The sequence below is a fragment of the Haliotis cracherodii genome, unplaced genomic scaffold (assembly GCF_022045235.1).
Source record: "Haliotis cracherodii isolate W230 unplaced genomic scaffold, xgHalCrac1.p SCAF_25, whole genome shotgun sequence".
NCBI lineage: Eukaryota > Metazoa > Mollusca > Gastropoda > Lepetellida > Haliotidae > Haliotis > Haliotis cracherodii.
The window spans coordinates 9,200,335-9,226,737 of record NW_027266281.1 but is presented as its reverse complement, the minus strand read 5'-3'; the positions used below and the strand labels follow the sequence as shown (position 1 = coordinate 9,226,737).

At 39.8% G+C, this 26,403-nt stretch overlaps 2 protein-coding genes across 2 annotated transcripts; both read left to right on the top strand.

Annotated features, from left to right (window-relative positions):
• The first annotated feature begins 7,087 nt into the window (after positions 1–7,087).
• On the top strand, positions 7,088–11,039 carry LOC139472755 (uncharacterized). Its single transcript, XM_071255223.1, has 2 exons — positions 7,088–7,442; positions 10,906–11,039. Exons 1-2 carry the CDS (start codon positions 7,088–7,090, stop codon positions 11,037–11,039), a joined length of 489 nt encoding a protein of 162 aa, XP_071111324.1.
• A 192-nt stretch (positions 11,040–11,231) lies between these two features.
• Positions 11,232–25,139, top strand: LOC139472754 (keratin, type II cytoskeletal 2 epidermal-like). Its single transcript, XM_071255221.1, has 11 exons — positions 11,232–11,242; positions 11,400–11,571; positions 11,810–11,935; positions 12,545–12,601; positions 13,327–13,530; positions 19,690–20,024; positions 23,041–23,170; positions 23,507–23,650; positions 24,047–24,172; positions 24,411–24,536; positions 24,903–25,139. The coding sequence occupies exons 1-11, from the start codon at positions 11,232–11,234 to the stop codon at positions 25,137–25,139; spliced, it is 1,668 nt and encodes a 555-aa protein (XP_071111322.1).
• Positions 25,140–26,403: the final 1,264 nt, after the last annotated feature.

Below are 26,403 nucleotides of genomic sequence, written 5' to 3'. Positions count from 1 at the left end.
TTCCGGATACGGAGGATTCGGATACGGAGAAATCGCATACGGAGGACTTTGAGGACTTGGATACGGAGGACTCGAATACGGATGGCATTTCATGATTTCAGGAGTTTCAGGACTCGGTTGAGGACTTTGAAGATTCGGACGACTTGGGGGATTCGGAGGTTTGAGAAAATACAGTAGCTGAGACTATGATCGCCTTATAGATGTATTAAATCTCATTCAGCATGTTATCTACACTAGTGCTGGCATGTTTCACACACAAATTCAGATATATTTGAATACATCAGAATACAATGTATGTTCGAGGGGCGTTCAATGAGTTTTGCAGGGGCACGGATGGCCCAGTCGTCTAGGAAGCCGCGATTCGCTGTGCAGAGTTGCGTCCCTTGGGCACGCCAGAAACTTACGATTGTAGGTTCGAATCCCGGTTCGCCCCAATTATGTTTCTAGGTTTGTCAGCACCATACCCGTGCTCGTGGGTTTCACCGAAGTGGTTAACGTCTTAGACATGCATCACTTCGGGCTTTCCTTCCACATTAAGCTGAAACGCCGTGATATAACTGGAATAATGTTAAAAGCGCCGTTAAATCCAACTCACTCACTGATTCACTCACTTAATAAGTTTTGCAACTTGGGCATTTGTGTTTACAGAAACAATGTCAACTTGTGGCAGGTGTGACACTAGTCATAACATCAGGTTGACACGTGTCGTAACAAGTTCCAGACACAACACTAAGTTAGATGTCCTTACCAAGGAGGGATGCAAAGCAAAACAAATCCATATTTGATTTAAGTGAATGTCGATTCGAACAGTTAAATCACCCACCCTACAGCCCAGACTTAGCCCCCAGTGACTATTTCCTGTTAAGGCAAATGAAATCTGCCCTACGTGGAAGACGCTCCCAGGATGACGAGGACATAAAGGCTGCCACAGAGGCGTGGTTACAGGGCCAATCTGTGGATTTCTATTAAAGTGGTATTAAAAGCTTGAAGGATAAACGGAATAAGTGTATTGAGGTGAATGGAGATTATATTGAAAAATAAAAGTGCAAAAGATATGTATGTATGTATGTATGTATGTATGTAAGTATGTATGTATGTATGTATGTATGTATGTATGTATGTATGTATGTATGTATGTATGTATGTATGTATGTATGTATGCTTGCGCGCGGGCGCACGCACGCACGCACCCACGCACTCACGCATGTTCGAACGACTTTGATGACACCAGTTGAACAGCTCAAATGATGACAACAATTACTAGGTATTCAAAATCATGACAACTGCTCCGCCGTAGTCACAACGGCAAGTGCGCGGGTTCAGATATCATCGGGTCGTTAACGGGAAAGGGTCAGTGTAAGGACGGGTGCTGCTGGCGAGAACCCGGAGTATGGTTCATTATACAGGAGGGAACCGAGCAATACAAACCATTTATGGTTCCGATACAGTTTCCAGATATATTGCCTTACCTTAATCAGTAAACACTGAACCCGGAGATGGGCGTCATAATATATATTAGTTACGGCATGAGTGAAGCAGAATATTTTCAATATATTAAATCTTCAAAATATCAGATTTGGCAGATTGTGGGTATTTTTAATATAATAGTCATTGGCGTTTGTCGCGTTGGCCTGAGACCCAATGCCGCAAGCACTGAGCTTTTGAAAATGTGCGTAACAAAATACAACTGACTCGGCACCCAGAGGGTTAATTGGCTTCAGTGTGGCACATGTTGATACCTGGTAACCAAAGCTCATGTGTCCTCATTAACCTAAAAGCCCTAGGGCTTCGCTACACGCGCCAAAATATGCAAGTTGACAAGTTCCCTTTGGGCCATCAGTTGAAACACTTCCCTCCCCAGTGGCAAATCATTAAGTTTATATTGAGAGTGAGAGAGTTAGTGAGAGTGTGAGTGAGCGAGTTTATAAATCCTTCAGCTCATGTGCATAATGTTATTTATCTATGAATGTCTTGTACATAAAGCGTCCTCATGCTAAAACGAACATTCAGTAAAAGAACATTTCAACACACAAACACTTTCAAAGTAAAACAACATCTTAACACAATAAACACGCTGAAAAGAAAACATTTAAATACACAAACACGTTCAAAGTAAAACAACACTTCAATACACAAACACGTGGAAAGTAAAACAATATTTCAAGACACAAACGCGTTCAAAGTAGAAACATATTTCAATACATCCAAACATTCAAAGGAAAACAAAATTTCAACACACAAGCTTTTTAAAAGTAAAATCAAATTTCAACTCACAAACATGTTGAAAGCGACACACATTTCAACACACAAAGGCGTCAAAAGTACAATAACACTTCAATACACAAACACGTTAAAAGAAAAACAATATTTCAAGACACAAACACGTTCAAAGCAAAACAACATTTCAACTCACAAACATGTTGAACGCAAAACATCATTTCAACACAGAAAGGCGTTCAAAGTACAATAACATTTCAGCACACAAACGTGTTAAAAGTATAACAACGTTTCAAGACACAAACGCCTTCAAATTAAAACAATATTTTAATACATCAACAAATCAAAGTAAAGCAAAATTTCAACACACACAGACCTTGAAAGTGTCACAAATGTCAACATGCGTTCAAAGTGAAAAAAAAGGTTCAACACACAAACACATTAAAAGTAAAACAACATTTCAAGGCACAAAGACTTTCAAAGTACAAAAAACACACAAACACGTTCAATGTCATACAATATTTCAAGCACAAAGGCGTCAAAGTAAAACATGTCCACACAAATAAACGCTTTCAAAATCCAAGAATTTAACACACACAGACGTTCAAAGTAAAGCTACATTTCAATGCTAAAACACGTTCAACGTAAAACAGTTCAGCACAAAGACACATAAAAAGTAATACAACATTTCAACATATATACACGTTCAAAGTACAAAAACATTGCAACACACAAACACGTTCAATGTCATGCAATAGTTCAAGCACAAAAGGTGTCAAAGTTAAACATGTCAACACACAAACGCTTTCAAAATACAAGAATTTAACACACACAGACGTTCAGAAGTAAAGCTACATTTCAAACACGTTCAACGTAAAACAGGTCAGCACACAAACACATTAAAAGTAAAACAACATTTAAAGACACGAACACGTTCTAAGCAAAACAACATTTCAACACACAAACATGTTGAAAGTAAAAGAACATTTTAAGACACAAACACGTTCAAAGAAAAACAACCATTCAATACACAAGCACTTTTAAAGAAGAACAACGTTTCAATACACAAACACGTTCACAGTAAAACAACATTTCAATGAACAAACTCGTTCAAAATAAAACATCAATTCAATACACAAACACTTTCAAAGAAGAACAACATTTCCATACACACAGACATTCAAAGTGAAACATTTCAACACAAAAACACGTTCAAAGTGAAACATCATTTCAACACACACATACGTTCATCAAAGTGAAACATTCTTTTCAACACACACAGACATTCAAAGTAAAAGATCATTTCAACACACAAACACTTTCGACTTAAGAGATCATTTCAACACACAAACACGTTCAATGTAAAGCAACATTTCAATCACAAATACGTTCAAAGTAATACAACAGTAAAAGAAATGGTCGAACCCTTTCTATTTAGCTGCTTTTAAATTGAAAGCAAGATCATGATTTTTATGAATGTTTATTATTTGTTCTCGTCGATACATTGCGGAAATTTGCAGAAGCCGTAAATATTATTAGATTCACTCACTGGTCCACCACATCCCCACTTCCTTATTGCATGCGATGGGATCTAAATAGTTAATTGAATAATAGGTCAGCTGAAGCAACTCCATGTAGCAAATTATTGCTTGATTAATTAATTTTAAGGAGATTATATTTTAACCTATATAGTTATAAAATTTGTTTGAAAACTATATAAAACCGACAGTGTGTCACTATTTTTGATAGATAATGTTACATACTTGCATGGTCAAGTATGACGTGGGTTTGACCGCCAAGATCGATTAGGTGTGTATGATAAATGTTGCCGTAGGTTAGGAAGAATTACGAAAGGTGCGCTCCAGGAAATTAGAAAACAGGAGTGGTTTTACACGCAGCATGGTGACATGCATGTCACGTGATAACTGCACGTGTATATATTACCCTGCCAGAGATGTATCTTTCCACTTTGAAATTAAGTCATTCTTCGTCGACCCATCTACAGTCGTAGGTAAGTGAGCGTCCTAACATTCTGACCTGTCATTTGCTTATTCATTTGCACTTTTTTCTTTTAGTTCCTTTCGTTTCCCGACATGGGTACAATGTGTGAAGCTCATTTCTGGTGTCCCCCGCCGTGATATTGCTGGAATAATGCTAAAAGCGGCTTAAAACCATACTCACTCACTCGTTTAGTTCTCCAAAACACAACGTGATTGTGAGTGAAACCATGCTAAACAAACAATTGTTAGACGTGAGAGTTAACGGAAGTTCCTTGGTCGGATATTTTGGTTGCTGATTTTGCTTTATGCTAACTGGATTTGATATTAATTTAAAGGTTTAAGACAGAGTGTGCATTAACTGTAATGATCATATTGAAGATGAAATACATGTTTTATTCAAATGTCCACTATACGATGATCTAAGATCTACATTATTTACAAGTATAACGTGACTGGAATACTGTTAAAAGCGGCGTTAAACCCAACTCACTCACTCACTCACCACAAGTATATCGGCTAAAACGTCCAACTCTCTAAACCGGTCAAACAAGGAGACATTGTTTAAACATGAGGTATATGTCACTGCCAACACCTGCTTTTCAATATTACAACGCAAAAAGCTATTTCTATATGGGTAAAACATTTGTATCTGTATAAACCATCCTGTGTGTCTATCGTCTCTCATCACTTGATATGAATGGTATGTATTATTATTTGTATGTATAGACGTCTAATTTATGCGTGTTATTTTATGATGTACAGCATTGAGACGAATATAAGATATATGTCTGTCTGTCTGCGTTCAAGTCGCGTTAAACTAAACTCAGCCACTCAGCCACTCTCTACAGTAAAGTAAGGTTATGACGAACTCAAAGGGACCACTAATTTTAGTTCGTTATAACCGCAGTTCGTTATAAGAATTCATACAGCATAACTACAGCAAATAGTCGGGACCAAAAAAGTTAGTTCGTTATATCCGTCAGTTCCCTATAAGCGTGTTCGTTATAACCGTAGTGTACTCTATTCTAACTGACCTTGAATTAAGATGCGGGCGTGATAGCGAACTGGTTAACGTAAACCCATCGTTTGATTGCCTGCGTTTTATTACATTCTAATTTGATTTCATTCACACGGTTTTAAGAACAAGACTGAGAAAAGTTTGTATAATAGATAACAATGTTTTATCAGAAATACTGATGTATTCACTTGCCATGCTGGACTGGGCCAAGGTGTTTTTTTTCTGTATCTGTTTCTATTCTGCCTTTATTCATAAATGGACATATATCACAAATCAAGCGAAACTGTGATACATGCGTTCAGTTTCATCTTAAACTATTTAGATATTCATAAAATTCATTTCATTTAAATTCATTTAAAACTAACCTCAATAATCTGGCGAAACAGATTCCATATGACGTAAAAGGCAGAATGGTCATGCTAGTAGAGCATCAACCCAAGAAACCAAGATATTAGATATCTAACCAAGTTAGAAAGTTATTTCGATGATTTATAAACCTATTCATTGGGATCGCTATTAAGTAAGAGACATCTTTCTATAGGCATTAAAACCTATTGTGAGGTTTAACTATCCAGTGGGGTTAAATCTCATAACCTGTGCATTTTAATAATATAACTTCCGTTCAGATTGTAACATGTAATGAAATGTAAAATCAAATGACAAATGTTTTCTTTATTTTTACGAGGATCGAACTCGTAACTTTCTGTAATATCTGTAGCCCAGTGAGTGTACCACGAGGCTACAGAGGTATTGAATTGCCTCCCTGGTTTTTAGAATGTCCTTTTCAAGATCCATACGCCAGCAACAGATATTTTACGCGCGTTTCCTAAGGTTCATGGAAAGTATGTTCGTACCATAAAAATGTTGATAAATGTTGTTTTAAGTTTATTTTTTTCGGTTTATAAGCATGATGTAAAAACACTTTCCCTCGGTTTTGGTAGACAGAGCATGCATGCTTCGCCCCCTTGGTTTTTCGCTCTCGCCAGGGCATGCTCTGTCTACCAAAACCTCGTGAGCGTGTTTTCTCCAATACATAAAACCTTGAAACGTAAATTCTGCCTACCTAACACACAGGAACGGTTCACCAGTACTTGTATGTGCTAAAATGTAGTTTAGTTAAAGTAACAAAAAATATTGAGTGTCACACAAATTTTGTAGGACACATATAGGTTTTAAATTATATACAATAACAACATTAACAAAACAATATTCTTAAAAACTTCGAGGCCGCTTTTGGAAGAGAAAGAATACACGCTGGTCAAGTAAGAAAAAGGGCGTTTTGCAAAACGAACATTCTCGATTGACGAGTTAAAGGAGAAATTTACAGTTTATAAAGAAATACTGTCAAGAGAATAATAAAATACAAGAAGCCATATTGACTCCATAAATGACCATCTGTCATTAATTTGCCATGTCAATATGGAACTAACGTTAAAAGGAAGTTAGCACTGGCTAGACACTTACGATAAAGGGAGACAATTTGAGGGGAGGTCACTCTTGTATGACATAAGTTCCGTCAAAGTGTTATGTTCACAGCAATTACATAACAAGTGTTATCTTCACTGCATTGAAATATCATTTATTATGTTCACTGAAGTTAAAATATCCCTTTTCTCAACTTCGGAAAACTCAGTCTTTCACACTAAAGTATATATAGAAAATATATATATTCGGTTTGATATAACCACAGTAATTCCAATTCCCGAGTCAGATTCTCAAACTGAACAGAATATGTAAAGTTCTGCGTGTGCTTCATGAAAATGGAATGTATTTACAATTTACGTAAATGTCAGAATCTATTTTTAATTAGTTTATATCAATGATACCAATTATTTTCCAGCAAGCCAGCACCATGAACTCCGTCATCATCTTGGTAGCATGCCTAGTGGCGGCCGCTGTCGCCGAGCCTATTGGCTACGGTAAGGGTCTTTACGGTGGAATTGGAGGATTAGGAGGATTGGGATATGGTGGACTTGGAGGATACGGATTAGGCCTTGGGCTTGGAGGATTTGGAGGACTTGGAGGATACGGAGGACTTGGATACGGAGGACTTGGAGGATTTGGAGGACTTGGAGGATACGGAGGACTAGGATACGGAGGACTCGGAGGATTCGGAGGACTTGGAGGATATGGAGGACTTGGATACGGAGGTCTTGGATACGGAGGACTCGGAGGGTTTGGAGGAATCGGAGGTTTTGGAAAATATGGTAGGTGTCATTGTAGTCGCCTTGATGAATTTACTGAATTTCCAAATTATGCTTACACTGTACATGTACCAGTATGTCTTACACCACAATGCAGATACATCTTCATGGCCACTTTAGATGAATACAATATAACTGTTACAAGGAGTATGTTCTGTCTAAACAATCCCATTGATCGCACAGAAAAGAACATATTTTAACATGTAAGTCAGGTTATTCTCCCTTTGAACGTTGCTGCTCCAGACGTTGCCCAACAGATCGTCTGTCAGAGTTGCAGGTGCAGACACAATCCCCAAGCAGTTAAATAACTGATTGTCATACTTTACCAATCTTTTCTTTCTTTTCAGGACATTATTAATCTAACAACCTGACGATGTTGATAAAGACGAATGAACGTGCACCACCAAGCACGTTTGTACATATAGCCTTCTGAATGTATGAACTGTGATGACGTCGACCTTGAATAAAGCGCGCATGCAACATGAAACCTTCTAGTTCTTCCTTAAAATTTTCATTGCCTACAATAAGGTGCAGAGAGGTTCCAAGAATTTTATGTGTGTTTGTGTGGGTGCTGTGTAGTGTTCCTGCAATGTTCCTGCTATACGACGGCAAACTTGTAAATAATGGAGTCTTGGCCAGACAATGCATCATATCATCCTCATCATCATCATATCTGCTATTGCCCACCTTAACATCATATAAAACACAAGCCAACGAAATTCACAACAATAATGGAAGCATGGAAGCATTCACTGAAAATAGTTATCACCGCTAATTGGAAACTTGGGATAATACCCGATCAGAACATTTTGATTTATAACAAGTGTCATTGCAAATTGGAAGCTTGGGATAAAACCTCATAGCAACAGTTTTACTTATAACAAGTGTCACTGCAAATTGGACGCATGGGATTGAATCCCGTGAGAGCATTCTTATAAAAAGTGTCACTGTGCGTTGGACACTTGGGATTCTCAGAACATGAGATACAATTATATACAATTTTTAATCTGTACAAAGTGACAGCAGTTAACAAGAATAATAGAATTGGAATACGTTGTTTCTACTACAATTTACACATTGTAATTTACACATGTTGAAGTAATTTAGATAAGCCATTCAGATCTCTTACACTGTTAGTGGTCAAAGGTTTCTTAAATTGAGACAGTTTTGGAAACATAAGATATTGTTTATTTTACAGTATCGCTTTTGGAGAAAAGCGTCCCATCGATATATTATAATGAAATGAAGCAACAAACCATTTTTTTATCCAAGAGAAATCTCTGCATAAAGCTTAGTCGATTTTACGATTCCGACTGTCATGAGCATGTGTTTATGAATCAAATTCAAATAGTAATGGCGCCCATCACAAACACAGGCAAAGGCAAGTCACTTGTTCATCTGAAAAAGGACGGGAACATATGGTACAGGTAAAAATACAGAATTGCATCGGACATCATTTTTGTCACTGATGCGTCAAATTTGGAAATGTGGATGGTCTTCCCTGGGAATGTTCAGCCATCGACCAGTTTTAAGGGGTAATATATGATTAGTAGTTCTTAATTTTAATATAGAGAGAAACACTGACTTTGAGAGCAATATATGTTTCTCAAATGAAGGTTGATTCTTCATGTACTTGTTGTACTTAGTATTAGGCACACTTCTTTATGAACAGTGTACATGTATTTGTAAAGTATTTGGGACGGTTTATGATACACTTCTGTTGAAGCAAGCTAATGTCAAAAGGAACGACATGTTTATAAAACTCGATAACTGTATTTTAACTGATAAACAATGTCAGAGCAAATTGGACACGTGAGATAAGTTCCTTGAGAGCACTTTAACTGATAACAAGTGTCAAAGCGAATTGGACGCTTGAAATGAAACCAAATAACTGCATATTAACTGAAAACAAATGCCACAGCAGAAAGGATACTACAGATACAGCTTAGACCTTTAAAATGTTTTGCGACGTGCTGGTGACTCAGTAAACACATAGGGCTGCAAATCATTTGGCACATAAAGTCCCCAGTTCTTCATTCTACCACGGGTGGGGGGGGGGGGGGGGGGGGGGGTTGGGGATGGGGGGGGGGGGGGGGGGGGGTTGGGGGGTGATGATAACAGTGGGAATGGGGTACTGGGTGGGTGGTATACGCGTCTTATACTTCCTTGATGCTTACAACAAACGTCATCGTCGTGTGTTCGGCAGCTTAACAATACACGACCACTATTGCATCAACATTATAATATTAAAATAATTGGAATTTAAAAAGCAAACTGCAACAGAAAAGAATCTTTTACATCAGAGTTATCATAATCATCCCCATGTTTACATCATATAGAACACGGGCAAATGAGAGTCACAAGAATGATAAAACCAGATGGAAGTACAGAATAGTATTTTAACTGTCAAGTATCACGGCATATTGGACGCATATTGGACCCCATGGGAGCATTTTAACTTGGTGGGTGGTGTAAGGGGCTTATGGTTCCTTGATGCTTACAACAAACGTTGCCTCTTGTCAAAGCTTAATAACACATAACTTCTATCGTATCAACATTATAATATCATATGCTATTTTTGGAATTAAAAAAGCAAACTGCAATGGAAAAGAATCATTCAAAACACATTAGACCCACTGACCGTCTCTCATCTCCCTGCTCGTCGCATGTAGGGGGAGCCTAGTGGTAACTCATATAGCCCATACATGGCTACAATTTCTCGTTGTGATTTTTCTGAAAGCGGCGTAAAACCATACTTACTCACTCTTCATTGGCGCATGCGTCAACTATTTCAACACAGATTATTGACAGGGTATCAAAGAAACAAGACACGGGGAAAGTGGTGAGAGTGCTGATATGTTCCTACTCCAGAGTTCTTGCATTTTGAGTCGGATACTGAGGACTCGGATACGGAGGACCTAGAGGACTCGGATACGGAGGACTTGGTTACGGAGGATTTGGAAAAATAGATCTTGGATAAGGAGGACTCGGTAACTGAAGACATGGAGGATTTGAGGACTCGGATACGGAGGACCTAGAGAACTCGGATACGGAGGACTTAGAGGACTCGGATACAGAGGACTTGGTTACGGAGGATTTGGAAAAGGAGATCTTGGATAAGGAGGACTCGGTAACTGAAGACATGGAGGATTTGAGGACTCGGATACGGAGGACCTAGAGAACTCGGATACGGAGGACTTAGAGGACTCGGATACAGAGGACTTGGTTACGGAGGATTTGTAAAAGGAGATCTTGGATAAGGAGGACTCGGTAACTGAAGACATGGAGGATTTGAGGACTGGGATACGGAGTACTTGGATACGGAGTATTCGGAGGACTGGGATACGGAGTACTCGGATACGGAGGACTTAGAGGACTACGATACTGAGGACTTGGTTACGGAGGATTTGTAAAAGGAGATCTTGGATAAGGAGGACTCAGTAACTGAAGACATGGAGGATTTGAGGACTGGGATACGGAGTACTTGGATACGGAGTATTCGGAGGACTGGGATACGGAGGACTCGGATACGGAGGACTTAGAGGACTCGGATACGGAGGACTTGGCTACGGAGGATTTGGAAAAAGAGATCTTGGATAAGGAGGACTCGGTAACTGAAGACATGGAGGATTTGAGGACTGGGATACGGAGTACTTGGATACGGAGAATTCGGAGGACTGGGATACGGAGTACTCGGATACGGAGGACTTAGAGGACTACGATACTGAGGACTTGGTTACGGAGGATTTGTAAAAGGAGATCTTGGATAAGGAGGACTCAGTAACTGAAGACATGGAGGATTTGTGGACTGGGATACGGAGTACTTGGATACAGAGTATTCGGAGGACTGGGATACTGAGGACTCGGATACGGAGGACTTAGAGGACTACGATACTGAGGACTTGGTTACGGAGGATTTGTAAAAGGAGATCTTGGATAAGGAGGACTCAGTAACTGAAGACATGGAGGATTTGTGGAATGGGATACGGAGTACTTGCATTTTGAGTCGGATAATGAGGACTCGGATACGGAGGACCTAGAGAACTCGGATACGGAGGACTTAGAGGACTCGGATACGGAGGACTTGGTTACGGAGGATTTGGAAAAAGAGATCTTGGATAAGGAGGACTCGGTAACTGAAGACATGGAGGATTTGAGGACTGGGATACGGAGTACTTGCATTTTGAGTCGGATACTGAGGACTCGGATACGGAGGACCTAGAGGACTCGGATACGGAGGACTTAGAGGACTCGGATACTGAGTACTTGGTTACGGAGGATTTGGAAAAAGAGATCTTGGATAAGGAGGACTCTGTAACTGAAGACATGGAGGATTTGAGGACTGGGATACGGAGTACTTGCATTTTGAGTCGGATACTGAGGACTCGGATACGGAGGACCTAGAGGACTCAGATACGGAGGACTTAGAGGACTCGGATACGGAGGACTTGGTTACGGAGGATTTGGAAAAAGAGATCTTGGATAAGGAGGACTCGGTAACTGAAGACATGGAGGATTTGAGGACTGGGATACGGAGTACTTGGATACGGAGTATTCGGAGGACTGGGATACTGAGGACTTGGATACGGAGGACTTAGAGGACTCGGATACGGAGGACTTGGTTACGGAGGATTTGGAAAAAGAGATCTTGGATAAGGAGGACTCGGTAACTGAAGACATGGAGGATTTGAGGACTTGGATACGGAGTACTTGGATACGGAGTATTCGGAGGACTGGGATACGGAGTACTCGGATACGGAGGACTTAGAGGACTACGATACTGAGTACTTGGTTACGGAGGATTTGGAAAAAGAGATCTTGGATAAGGAGGACTCTGTAACTGAAGACATGGAGGATTTGAGGACTGGGATACGGAGTACTTGGATACGGAGTATTCGGAGGACTGGGATACGGAGTACTTGGAGGACTGGGATACGGAATTCTTGGATACGGAGTATTCGGAGGACTGGGTTACGGAGTACTTGGATACGGAGTATTCGGAGAACTGGGTTACGGAGGACTCGGATACGGAGAAATCGCATACGGAGGACTTTGAGGACTTGGATACGGAGGACTCGAAAACGGATGGCTTTTCATGATTTCAGGAGTTTCAGGACTCGGTTGAGGACTTTGAAGATTCGGACGACTTGGGGGATTCGGAGGTTTGAGAAAATACAGTAGCTGAGACTATGATCGCCTTATAGATGTATTAACTCTCATTCAGCATGTTATCTACACTAGTGCTGGCATGTTTCACACACAAATTCAGATATATTTGAATACATCAGAATACAATGTATGTTCGAGGGGCGTTCAATGAGTTTTGCGGGGCACGGGTGGCCCAATCGTCTAGGGAGCCGCGATTCGCTGTGCAGAGTTGCGTCCCCTCGGCACACCAGAAACCTATTATTGTGGGTTCAAATCCCGGTTCGCCCCGATTATGTTTCTAGTTTTGTCAGCCCCATACCCGTGCTCGTGGGTTTCACCGAAGTGGTTAACGTCTTAGACATGCATCACTTCGGGCTTTCCTCCCACCCTAAGCTGAAACGCCATGATATAACTGGAATAATGTTAAAAGCGCCGTTAAATCCAACTCACTCACTGATTCACTCACTCAATAAGTTTTGCAACTTGGGCATTTGTGTTTACAGAAACAATGTCAACTTGTGGCAGGTGTGGCAGTAGTCATAACATCAGGTTGACACGTGTCATAACAAGTTCCACACACAACACTAAGTTAGATGTGGTGGCTTCATTCACCAAAGGGTGGTCACAATCATGGATTCTCTCAAACATTAACAACGCGCTGTAATCAATTTCCTTACCATGAAGGTATGCAAAGCAAAAGAAATCCATTTGTGATTTATGTGAATGTCGATTTGAACAGTTAAATCACCCACCCTACAGCCCAGACTTAGCCCCCAGTGACTATTTCCTGTTCCGGCAAATGAAATCTGCCCTACGTCTAAGACGCTTCCAGGATGACGAGAAAATAAAGGCTGCCACAGAGGCGAGGTTAGAGGGCCGTTCTGTGGATTTCTTTAAAAGTGGTATTAAAAGCTTGAAGGATAAACGGAATAAGTGTATTGAGGTGAATGGAGATTATATTGAAAAATAAAAGTGCAAAAGATATTCTGCGACTTGGTCTTATATTGAAGTTTCAAAACTTATTTATCGCCGCTCGTATGTATGTCTGTATGTATGTATGTATGTATGTATGTATGTATGTATGTATGTATGTATGTATGTATGTATGTATGTATGTATGTATGTATGTGTTTGTGTGTGTGTGTCTGTGTGCGTGCGTGCGTGCGTGCGTGCGTGCGTGCCTGCCTGCCTGCCTGCCTGCCTGCCTGCCTGCCTGCCTGCGTGCGTGCGTGCGCACGCACGCACCCACGCACGCACGCATTTTCGAACGACTTTGAAGACACCAGTTGAACAGCTTAAATGATGATAACAATTACTAGGTATTCAGAAGCATGACAACTGCTCCGCCGTAGTCACAACGTCAAGTGCACGGGTTCAGATATCATCGGGTCGTTAACGGGAAAAGGGTCAGTGTAAGGACGGGTGCTGCTGGCGAGTACCCTGGAGTATGGTTCTTTATATAGGCGGGAACCGAGCAATACAAACCATTTATGGTTCCAATACACTTCCCAGATATATTGCCCTACCTTAATCAGTAAACACTGAACCCGGAGATGAGCGTCATAATATATATTAGTTTCGGCATGAGTGAAGCAGAATATTTTCAATATATTAAATCTTCACTGAGCACGGAGCTTTTGAAAATGTGCGTAACAAAATACAACTGACTCGGCAACCAGAGGGTTAACTGGCTTCATTTTGGCACATGTTGATACTTGGTAACCAAAGCTCATGTGTCCTCATTAACCTAAAAGCCCTGGGGCTTCGCTTCACGCGCCAAAATATGTAAGTTGACAAGTTCCCTTTGGGCCATCAGTTGAAACACTTCCCTCCCCAGTGGCAAATCATTTAGTTTATATTGAGAGTGAGAGTTAGTGAGAGTGTGAGTGTGCGAGTTTGTAAAGCCTTCAGCTCATGTGCATAATGTTATTCGTCTATGAATGTCTTGTACATAAAGCGTCTTCATCATGCTAAAACGAACATTCGTAAAAGAACATTTCAACACACAAACACTTTCAAAGTAAACAACATCTTAACACACAAACATGCTGAAAGGAAAACATTTAAATACACAAACACGTTGAAAGTAAAACAACACTTCCATGCACAAACACGTTGAAAGTAAAACAACATTTCAATGCACAAAAGCGTTCAAAGTAGAAAAACATTTCAATACATCAAAACATTCAAAGGAAAGCAAAATTTCAAAACACAAGCTTTTTAAAAGTAACACGTTGAAAGGGAAACATCATTCCAACACACAAAGGCGTCAAAAGAACTATAACATTTCAATACACAAACACGTTAAAGGAAAAACAATATTTCAAGACACAAACACGTTCAATGCAAAACAACATTTCAACTCACAAACATGTTGAAAGCGAAACAGCATTTCAACTCACAAACATGTTGAAAGCGAAACATCATTTCAACACAGAAAGGCGTTCAAAGTACAATAACATTTCAATACACAAACACTTCCAATGTAATACAATATTTCAACACACAAACGCGATCAAAGTATAACAACATTTCAGCACACAAACGTGTTAAAAGTATAACAACATTTCAAGACACAAACGCCTTCAAATTAAAACAATATTTTAATACATCAACAAATCAAAGTAAAGCAAAATTTCAACACACACAGACCTTCAAAGTAACACAAATGTCAACACGCGTTCAAAGTGAAAAAAAAAGATTCAACACACAAACACATTAAAAGTAAAACAACATTTCAAGGCACAAACACGTTCAAATTACAAAAACACACACACACACGTTCAATGTCATACAATATTTCAAGCACAAAAAGGCGTCAAAGTAAAACATGTCAACACGCTTTCAAAATCCAAGAATTTAACACACACAGATGTTCAAAGTAAAGCTACATTTCAATCCTAAAACACGTTCAACGTAAAACAGTTCAGCACACAAACACATAAAAAGTAAAACAACATTTCAACATATAAACACGTTCAAAGTACAAAAACATTTTAACACACAAACACGTTCAATGTCATACAATAGTTCAAGCACAAAAAGGTGTCAAAGTTAAACATGTCAACACACAAATGCTTTCAAAATACAAGAATTTAACACACACAGACGTTCAGAAGTAAAGCTACATTTCAAACACGTTCAACGTAAAACAGTTCAGCACACAAACACGTTCAAAGCAAAACAACATTTAAAGACACGAACACGTTAAAAGCAAAACAACATTTCAACACACAAACATGTTGAAAGTAAAAGAACATTTTAAGACACAAACACGTTCAAAGTAAAACAACCATTCAATACACAAGAACTTTTAAAGAAGAACAACGTTTCAATACACAAACACGTTCAAAGTAAAACAACATTTCAATGAACAAACTCGTTCAAAATAAAACAACAATTCAATACACAAACACTTTCAAAGAAGAACAACATTTCCATACACACAGACATTCAAAGTAAAACATTTCAACACACAAACACGTTCAAAGTGAAAAATCATTTCAACACACACATACGTTCAAAGTGAAACATTCTTTTCAAAACACAGACATTCAAAGTAAAAGATCATTTCAAACACACAAACACGTTCAACTTAAGAGATCATTTCAACACACAAACACGTTCAATGTAAAGCAACATTTCAATCACAAATACGTTCAAAGTAATACAACAGTAAAAGAAATGGTCGAACCCTTTCTATTTAGCTGCTTTTAAATTGAAAGCAAGATCATGATTTTTATGAATGTTTATTATTTGTTCTCGTCGATACATTGCGGAAATTTGCAGAAGCCGTAAATATTATTAGATTCACTCACTGGTCCACCACATCCCCACTTCCTTATTGCATGCGATGGGATCTAAATAGTTAATTGAATAATAGGTCAGCTGAAGCAACTCCATGTAGCAAATTATTGCTTGATTAATTAATTTTAAGGAGATTATATTTTAACCTATATAGTTATAAAATTTGTTTGAAAACTATATAAAACCGACAGTGTGTCACTATTTTTGATAGATAATGTTACATACTTGCATGGTCAAGTATGACGTGGGTTTGACCGCCAAGATCGATTAGGTGTGTATGATAAATGTTGCCGTAGGTTAGGAAGAATTACGAAGGTGCGCTCCAGGAAATTAGAAAACAGGAGTGGTTTTACACGCAGCATGGTGACATGCATGTCACGTGATAACTGCACGTGTATATATTACCCTGCCAGAGATGTATCTTTCCACTTTGAAATTAAGTCATTCTTCGTCGACCCATCTACAGTCGTAGGTAAGTGAGCGTCCTAACATTCTGACCTGTCATTTGCTTATTCATTTGCACTTTTTTCTTTTAGTTCCTTTCGTTTCCCGACATGGGTACAATGTGTGAAGCTCATTTCTGGTGTCCCCCGCCGTGATATTGCTGGAATAATGCTAAAAGCGGCTTAAAACCATACTCACTCACTCGTTTAGTTCTCCAAAACACAACGTGATTGTGAGTGAAACCATGCTAAACAAACAATTGTTAGATGTGAGAGTTAACGGAAGTTCCTTGGTCGGATATTTTGGTTGCTGATTTTGCTTTATGCTAAGTGGATTTGATATTAATTTAAAGGTTTAAGACAGAGTGTGCATTAACTGTAATGATCATATTGAAGATGAAATACATGTTTTATTCAAATGTCCACTATACGATGATCTAAGATCTACATTATTTACAAGTATAACGTGACTGGAATACTGTTAAAAGCGGCGTTAAACCCAACTCACTCACTCACTCACCACAAGTATATCGGCTAAAACGTCCAACTCTCTAAACCGGTCAAACAAGGAGACATTGTTTAAACATGAGGTATATGTCACTGCCAACACCTGCTTTTCAATATTACAACGCAAAAAGCTATTTCTATATGGGTAAAACATTTGTATCTGTATAAACCATCCTGTGTGTCTATCGTCTCTCATCACTTTATATGAATGGTATGTATTATTATTTGTATGTATAAACGTCTAATTTATGCGTGTTATTTTATGATGTACAGCATTGAGACGAATATAAGATATATGTCTGTCTGTCTGCGTTCAAGTCGCGTTAAACTAAACTCAGCCACTCAGCCACTCTCTACAGTAAAGTAAAGTTATGACGAACTCAAAGGGACCACTAATTTTAGTTCGTTATAACCGCAGTTCGTTATAAGAATTCATACAGCAGAACTACAGCAAATAGTCGGGACCAAAAAAGTTAGTTCGTTATATTCGTCAGTTCCCTATAAGCGTGTTCGTTATAACCGTAGTGTACTCTATTCTAATTGACCTTGAATTAAGATGCGGGCGTGATAGCGAACTGGTTAACGTAAACCCATCGTTTGATTGCCTGCGTTTTATTACATTCTAATTTGATTTCATTCACACGGTTTTAAGAACAAGACTGAGAAATGTTTGTATAATAGATAACAATGTTTTATCAGAAATACTGAGGTATTCACTTGCCATGCTGGACTGGGCCAAGGTTTTTTTTTTCTGTATCTGTTTCTATTCTGCCTTTATTCATAAATGGACATATATCACAAATCAAGCGAAACTGTGATACATGCGTTCAGTTTCATCTTAAACTATTTAGATATTCATAAAATTCATTTCATTTAAATTCATTTAAAACTAACCTCAATAATCTGGCGAAACAGCTTCCATATGACGTAAAAGGCAGAATGGTCATGCTAGTAGAGCATCAACCAAAGAAACCAAGATATTAGATATCTAACCAAGTTAGAAAGTTATTTCGATGATTTATAAACCTATTCATTGGGATCGCTATTAAGTAAGAGACATCTTTCTATAGGCATTAAAACCTATTGTGAGGTTTAACTATCCAGTGGGGTTAAATCTCATAACCTGTGCATTTTAATAATATAACTTCCGTTCAGATTGTAACATGTAATGAAATGTAAAATCAAATGACAAATGTTTTCTTTATTTTTACGAGGATAGAACTCGTAACTTTCTGTAATATCTGTAGCCCAGTGAGTGTACCACGAGGCTACAGAGGTATTGAAATGCCTCCCTGGTTTTTAGAATGTCCTTTTCAAGATCCATACGCCAGCAACAGATATTTTACGCGCGTTTCCTAAGGTTCATGGAAAGTATGTTCGTACCATAAAAATGTTGATAAATGTTGTTTTAAGTTTATTTTTTTCGGTTTATAAGCATGATGTAAAAACACTTTCCCTCGGTTTTGGTAGACAGAGCATGCATGCTTCGCCCCCTTGGTTTTTCGCTCTCGCCAGGGCATGCTCTGTCTACCAAAACCTCGTGAGCGTGTTTTCTCCAATACATAAAACCTTGAAACGTAAATTCTGCTTACCTAACACACAGGAACGGTTCACCAGTACTTGTATGTGCCAAAATGTAGTTTAGTTAAAGTAACAAAAAAATATTGAGTGTCACACAAATTTTGTAGGACACATATAGGTTTTAAATTATATACAATAACAACATTAACAAAACAATATTCTTAAGAAAGAATACACGCTGGTCAAGTAAGAAAAAGGGCGTTTTGCAAAACGAACATTCTCGATTGACGAGTTAAAGGAGAAATTTACAGTTTATAACGAAATACTGTCAAGAGAATAATAAAATACAAGAAGCCATATTGACTCCATAAATGACCATCTGTCATTAATTTGCCATGTCAATATGGAACTAACGTTAAAAGGAAGTTAGCACTGGCTAGACGCTTACGATAAAGGGAGACAATTTGAGGGGAGGTCACTCTTGTATGACATAAGTTCCGTCAAAGTGTTATGTTCACAGCAATTACATAACAAGTGTTATCTTCACTGCATTGAAATATCATTTGTTATGTTCAATGAAGTTAAAATATCCCTTTTCTCAACTTCGGAAAACTCAGTCTTTCACACTAAAGTATATATAGAAAATATATATATTCGGTTTGATATAACCACAGTAATTCCAATTCCCGAGTTAGATTCTCAAACCGAACAGAATATGTAAAGTTCTGCGTGTGCTTCATGAAAATGGAATGTATTTACAATTTACGTAAATGTCAGAATCTATTTTTAATTAGTTCATATCAATGATACCAATTATTTTCCAGCAAGCCAGCACCATGAACTCCGTCATCATCTTGGTAGCATGCCTAGTGGCGGCCGCTGTCGCCGAGCCTATTGGCTACGGTAAGGGTCTTTACGGTGGAATTGGAGGATTAGGAGGATTGGGATATGGTGGACTTGGAGGATACGGATTAGGCCTCGGACTTGGAGGATTTGGAGGACTTGGAGGATACGGAGGACTTGGATACGGAGGACTTGGAGGATTCGGAGGACTTGGAGGATACGGAGGACTAGGATACGGAGGACTCGGAGGATTCGGAGGACTTGGAGGATATGGAGGACTTGGATACGGAGGTCTTGGATACGGAGGACTCGGAGGGTTTGGAGGAATCGGAGGTTTTGGAAAATATGGTAGGTGTCATTGTAGTCGCCTTGATGAATTTACTGAATTTCCAAATTATGCTTACACTGTACATGTACCAGTATGTCTTACACCACAATGCAGATACATCTTCGTGGCCACTTTAGATGAATACAATATAACTGTTACAAGGAGTATGTTCTGTCTAAACAATCCCAATGATCGCACAGAAAAGAACATATTTTAACATGTAAGTCAGGTTATTCTCCCTTTGAACGTTGCTGCTCCAGACGTTGCCCAACAGGTCGTCTTTCAGAGTTGCAGGTGCAGACACAATCCCCAAGCAGTTAAATAACTGATTGTCATACTTTACCAATCTTTTCTTTCTTTTCAGGACATTATTAATCTAACAGCCTGACGATGTTGATAAAGACGAATGAACGTGCACCACCAAGCACGTTTGTATATATAGCCTTCTGAATGTATGAACTGTGATGACGTCGACCTTGAATAAAGCGCGCATGCAACATGAAACCTTCTAGTTCTTCCTTAAAATGTCCATTGCCTACAATAAGGTGCAGAGAGGTTCCAAGAATTTTATGTTTGTTTGTGTGGGTGCTGTGTAGTGTTCCTGCAATGTTCCTGCTATACGACGGCAAACTTGTAAATAATGGAGTCTTGGCCAGACAATGCATCATATCATCCTCATCATCATCATATCTGCTATTGCCCACCTTAATATCATATAAAACACAAGCCAACGAAATTCACAACAATAATGGAAGCATGGAAGCATTCACTGAAAATAGTTATCACCGCTAATTGGAAACTTGGGATAATACCCGATCAGAACATTTTGATTTATAACAAGTGTCATTGCAAATTGGAAGCTTGGGATAAAACCTCATAGCAACAGTTTTACTTATAACAAGTGTCACTGCAAATTGGACGCATGGGATTGAATCCCGTGAGAGCATTCTTATAAAAAGTGTCACTGTGCGTTGGACACTTGGGATTCTCAGAACATGAGATACAATTATATACAATTTTTAATCTGTACAAAGTGACAGCAGTTAACAAGAATAATAGAATTGGAATACGTTGTTTCTACTACAATTTACACATTGTAATTTACACATGTTGAAGGAATTTAGATAGGCCTTTCAGATCTCTTACACTGTTAGTGGTCAAAGGTTTCTTAAATTGAGACAGGTTTGGAAACATAAGATATTGTTTATTTTACAGTATCGCTTTTGGAGAAAAGCGTCCCATCGATATATTATAATGAAATGAAGCAACAAACCATTTTTTTATCCAAGAGAAATCTCTGCATAAAGCTTAGTCGATTTTACGATTCTGACTGTCATGAGCATGTGTTTATGAATCAAAATCAAATAGTAATGGCGCCCATCACAAACACAGGCAAAGGCAAGTCACTTGTTCACCTGAAAAAGGACGGGAACATATGGTACAGGTAAAAATAGAGAATTCCATCGAACATCATTTTTGTCACTGATGCGTCAAATTTGGAAATGTGGATGGTCTTCCCTGGGAATGTTCAGCCATCGACCAGTTTTAAGGGGTAATATATGATTAGTAGTTCTTAATTTTAATATAGAGAGAAACACTGACTTTGAGAGCAATATATGTTTCTCAAATGAAGGTTGATTCTTCATGTACTTGTTGTACTTAGTATTAGGCACACTTCTTTATGAACAGTGTACATGTATTTGTAAAGTATTTGGGACGGTTTATGATACACTTCTGTTGAAGCAAGCTAATGTCAAAAGGAACGACATGTTTATAAAACTCGATAACTGTATTTTAACTGATAAACAATGTCAGAGCAAATTGGACACGTGAGATAAGTTCCTTGAGAGCACTTTAACTGATAACAAGTGTCAAAGCGAATTGGACGCTTGAAATGAAACCAAATAACTGCATATTAACTGAAAACAAATGCCACAGCAGAAAGGATACTACAGATACAGCTTAGACCTTTAAAATGTTTTGCGACGTGCTGGTGACTCAGTAAACACATAGGGCTGCAAATCATTTGGCACATAAAGTCCCCAGTTCTTCATTCTACCACGGGTGGGGGGGGGGGTTGGGGATGGGGGGGGGGGGGGGGGGGGTTGGGGGGTGATGATAACAGTGGGAATGGGGTACTGGGTGGGTGGTATACGGGTCTTATACTTCCTTGATGCTTACAACAAACGTCATCGTCGTGTGTTCGGCAGCTTAACAATACACGACCACTATTGCATCAACATTATAATATTAAAATAAATGGAATTTAAAAAGCAAACTGCAACAGAAAAGAATCTTTTACATCAGAGTTATCATAATCATCCCCATGTTTACATCATATAGAACACGGGCAAATGAGAGTCACAAGAATGATAAAACCAGATGGAAGTACAGAATAGTATTTTAACTGTCAAGTATCACGGCATATTGGACGCATATTGGACCCCATGGGAGCATTTTAACTTGGTGGGTGGTGTAAGGGACTTATGGTTCCTTGATGCTTACAACAAACGTTGCCTCTTGTCAAAGCTTAATAACACATAACTTCTATCGTATCAACATTATAATATCATATGCTATTTTTGGAATTAAAAAAGCAAACTGCAATGGAAAAGAATCATTCAAAACACATTAGACCCACTGACCGTCTCTCATCTCCCTGCTCGTCGCATGTAGGGGGAGCCTAGTGGTAACTCATATAGCCCATACATGGCTACAATTTCTCGTTGTGATTTTTCTGAAAGCGGCGTAAAACCATACTTACTCACTCTTCATTGGCGCATGCGTCAACTATTTCAACACAGATTATTGACAGGGTATCAAAGAAACAAGACACGGGGAAAGTGGTGAGAGTGCTGATATGTTCCTACTCCAGAGTTCTTGCATTTTGAGTCGGATACTGAGGACTCGGATACGGAGGACCTAGAGGACTCGGATACGGAGGACTTGGTTACGGAGGATTTGGAAAAATAGATCTTGGATAAGGAGGACTCGGTAACTGAAGACATGGAGGATTTGAGGACTCGGATACGGAGGACCTAGAGAACTCGGATACGGAGGACTTAGAGGACTCGGATACAGAGGACTTGGTTACGGAGGATTTGGAAAAGGAGATCTTGGATAAGGAGGACTCGGTAACTGAAGACATGGAGGATTTGAGGACTCGGATACGGAGGACCTAGAGAACTCGGATACGGAGGACTTAGAGGACTCGGATACAGACGACTTGGTTACGGAGGATTTGTAAAAGGAGATCTTGGATAAGGAGGACTCGGTAACTGAAGACATGGAGGATTTGAGGACTGGGATACGGAGTACTTGGATACGGAGTATTCGGAGGACTGGGATACGGAGTACTCGGATACGGAGGACTTAGAGGACTACGATACTGAGGACTTGGTTACGGAGGATTTGTAAAAGGAGATCTTGGATAAGGAGGACTCAGTAACTGAAGACATGGAGGATTTGAGGACTGGGATACGGAGTACTTGGATACGGAGTATTCGGAGGACTGGGATACGGAGGACTCGGATACGGAGGACTTAGAGGACTCGGATACGGAGGACTTGGTTACGGAGGATTTGGAAAAAGAGATCTTGGATAAGGAGGACTCGGTAACTGAAGACATGGAGGATTTGAGGACTGGGATACGGAGTACTTGGATACGGAGAATTCGGAGGACTGGGATACGGAGTACTCGGATACGGAGGACTTAGAGGACTACGATACTGAGGACTTGGTTACGGAGGATTTGTAAAAGGAGATCTTGGATAAGGAGGACTCAGTAACTGAAGACATGGAGGATTTGTGGACTGGGATACGGAGTACTTGGATACGGAGTATTCGGAGGACTGGGATACTGAGGACTCGGATACGGAGGACTTAGAGGACTACGATACTGAGGACTTGGTTACGGAGGATTTGTAAAAGGAGATCTTGGATAAGGAGGACTCAGTAACTGAAGACATGGAGGATTTGTGGAATGGGATACGGAGTACTTGCATTTTGAGTGGGATAATGAGGACTCGGATACGGAGGACCTAGAGAACTCGGATACGGAGGACTTAGAGGACTCGGATACGGAGGACTTGGTTACGGAGGATTTGGAAAAAGAGATCTTGGATAAGGAGGACTCGGTAACTGAAGACATGGAGGATTTGAGGACTGGGATACGGAGTACTTGCATTTTGAGTCGGATACTGAGGACTCGGATACGGAGGACCTAGAGGACTCGGATACGGAGGACTTAGAGGACTCGGATACTGAGTACTTGGTTACGGAGGATTTGGAAAAAGAGATCTTGGATAAGGAGGACTCTGTAACTGAAGACATGGAGGATTTGAGGACTGGGATACGGAGTACTTGCATTTTGAGTCGGATACTGAGGACTCGGATACGGAGGACCTAGAGGACTCAGATACGGAGGACTTAGAGGACTCGGATACGGAGGACTTGGTTACGGAGGATTTGGAAAAAGAGATCTTGGATAAGGAGGACTCGGTAACTGAAGACATGGAGGATTTGAGGACTGGGATACGGAGTACTTGGATACGGAGTATTCGGAGGACTGGGATACTGAGGACTTGGATACGGAGGACTTAGAGGACTCGGATACGGAGGACTTGGTTACGGAGGATTTGGAAAAAGAGATCTTGGATAAGGAGGACTCGGTAACTGAAGACATGGAGGATTTGAGGACTTGGATACGGAGTACTTGGATACGGAGTATTCGGAGGACTGGGATACGGAGTACTCGGATACGGAGGACTTAGAGGACTACGATACTGAGTACTTGGTTACGGAGGATTTGGAAAAAGAGATCTTGGATAAGGAGGACTCTGTAACTGAAGACATGGAGGATTTGAGGACTGGGATACGGAGTACTTGGATACGGAGTATTCGGAGGACTGGGATACGGAGTACTTGGAGGACTGGGATACGGAATTCTTGGATACGGAGTATTCGGAGGACTGGGTTACGGAGTACTTGGATACGGAGTATTCGGAGAACTGGGTTACGGAGGACTCGGATACGGAGAAATCGCATACGGAGGACTTTGAGGACTTGGATACGGAGGACTCGAAAACGGATGGCTTTTCATGATTTCAGGAGTTTCAGGACTCGGTTGAGGACTTTGAAGATTCGGACGACTTGGGGGATTCGGAGGTTTGAGAAAATACAGTAGCTGAGACTATGATCGCCTTATAGATGTATTAACTCTCATTCAGCATGTTATCTACACTAGTGCTGGCATGTTTCACACACAAATTCAGATATATTTGAATACATCAGAATACAATGTATGTTCGAGGGGCGTTCAATGAGTTTTGCGGGGCACGGGTGGCCCAATCGTCTAGGGAGCCGCGATTCGCTGTGCAGAGTTGCGTCCCCTCGGCACACCAGAAACCTATTATTGTGGGTTCAAATCCCGGTTCGCCCCGATTATGTTTCTAGTTTTGTCAGCCCCATACCCGTGCTCGTGGGTTTCACCGAAGTGGTTAACGTCTTAGACATGCATCACTTCGGGCTTTCCTCCCACCCTAAGCTGAAACGCCATGATATAACTGGAATAATGTTAAAAGCGCCGTTAAATCCAACTCACTCACTGATTCACTCACTCAATAAGTTTTGCAACTTGGGCATTTGTGTTTACAGAAACAATGTCAACTTGTGGCAGGTGTGGCAGTAGTCATAACATCAGGTTGACACGTGTCATAACAAGTTCCACACACAACACTAAGTTAGATGTGGTGGCTTCATTCACCAAAGGGTGGTCACAATCATGGATTCTCTCAAACATTAACAACGCGCTGTAATCAATTTCCTTACCATGAAGGTATGCAAAGCAAAAGAAATCCATTTGTGATTTATGTGAATGTCGATTTGAACAGTTAAATCACCCACCCTACAGCCCAGACTTAGCCCCCAGTGACTATTTCCTGTTCCGGCAAATGAAATCTGCCCTACGTCTAAGACGCTTCCAGGATGACGAGAAAATAAAGGCTGCCACAGAGGCGAGGTTAGAGGGCCGTTCTGTGGATTTCTTTAAAAGTGGTATTAAAAGCTTGAAGGATAAACGGAATAAGTGTATTGAGGTGAATGGAGATTATATTGAAAAATAAAAGTGCAAAAGATATTCTGCGACTTGGTCTTATATTGAAGTTTCAAAACTTATTTATCGCCGCTCGTATGTATGTCTGTATGTATGTATGTATGTATGTATGTATGTATGTATGTATGTATGTATGTATGTATGTATGTATGTATGTATGTATGTATGTATGTATGTATGTATGTATGTATGTATGTATGTATGTATGTGTTTGTGTGTGTGTGTCTGTGTGCGTGCGTGCGTGCGTGCCTGCCT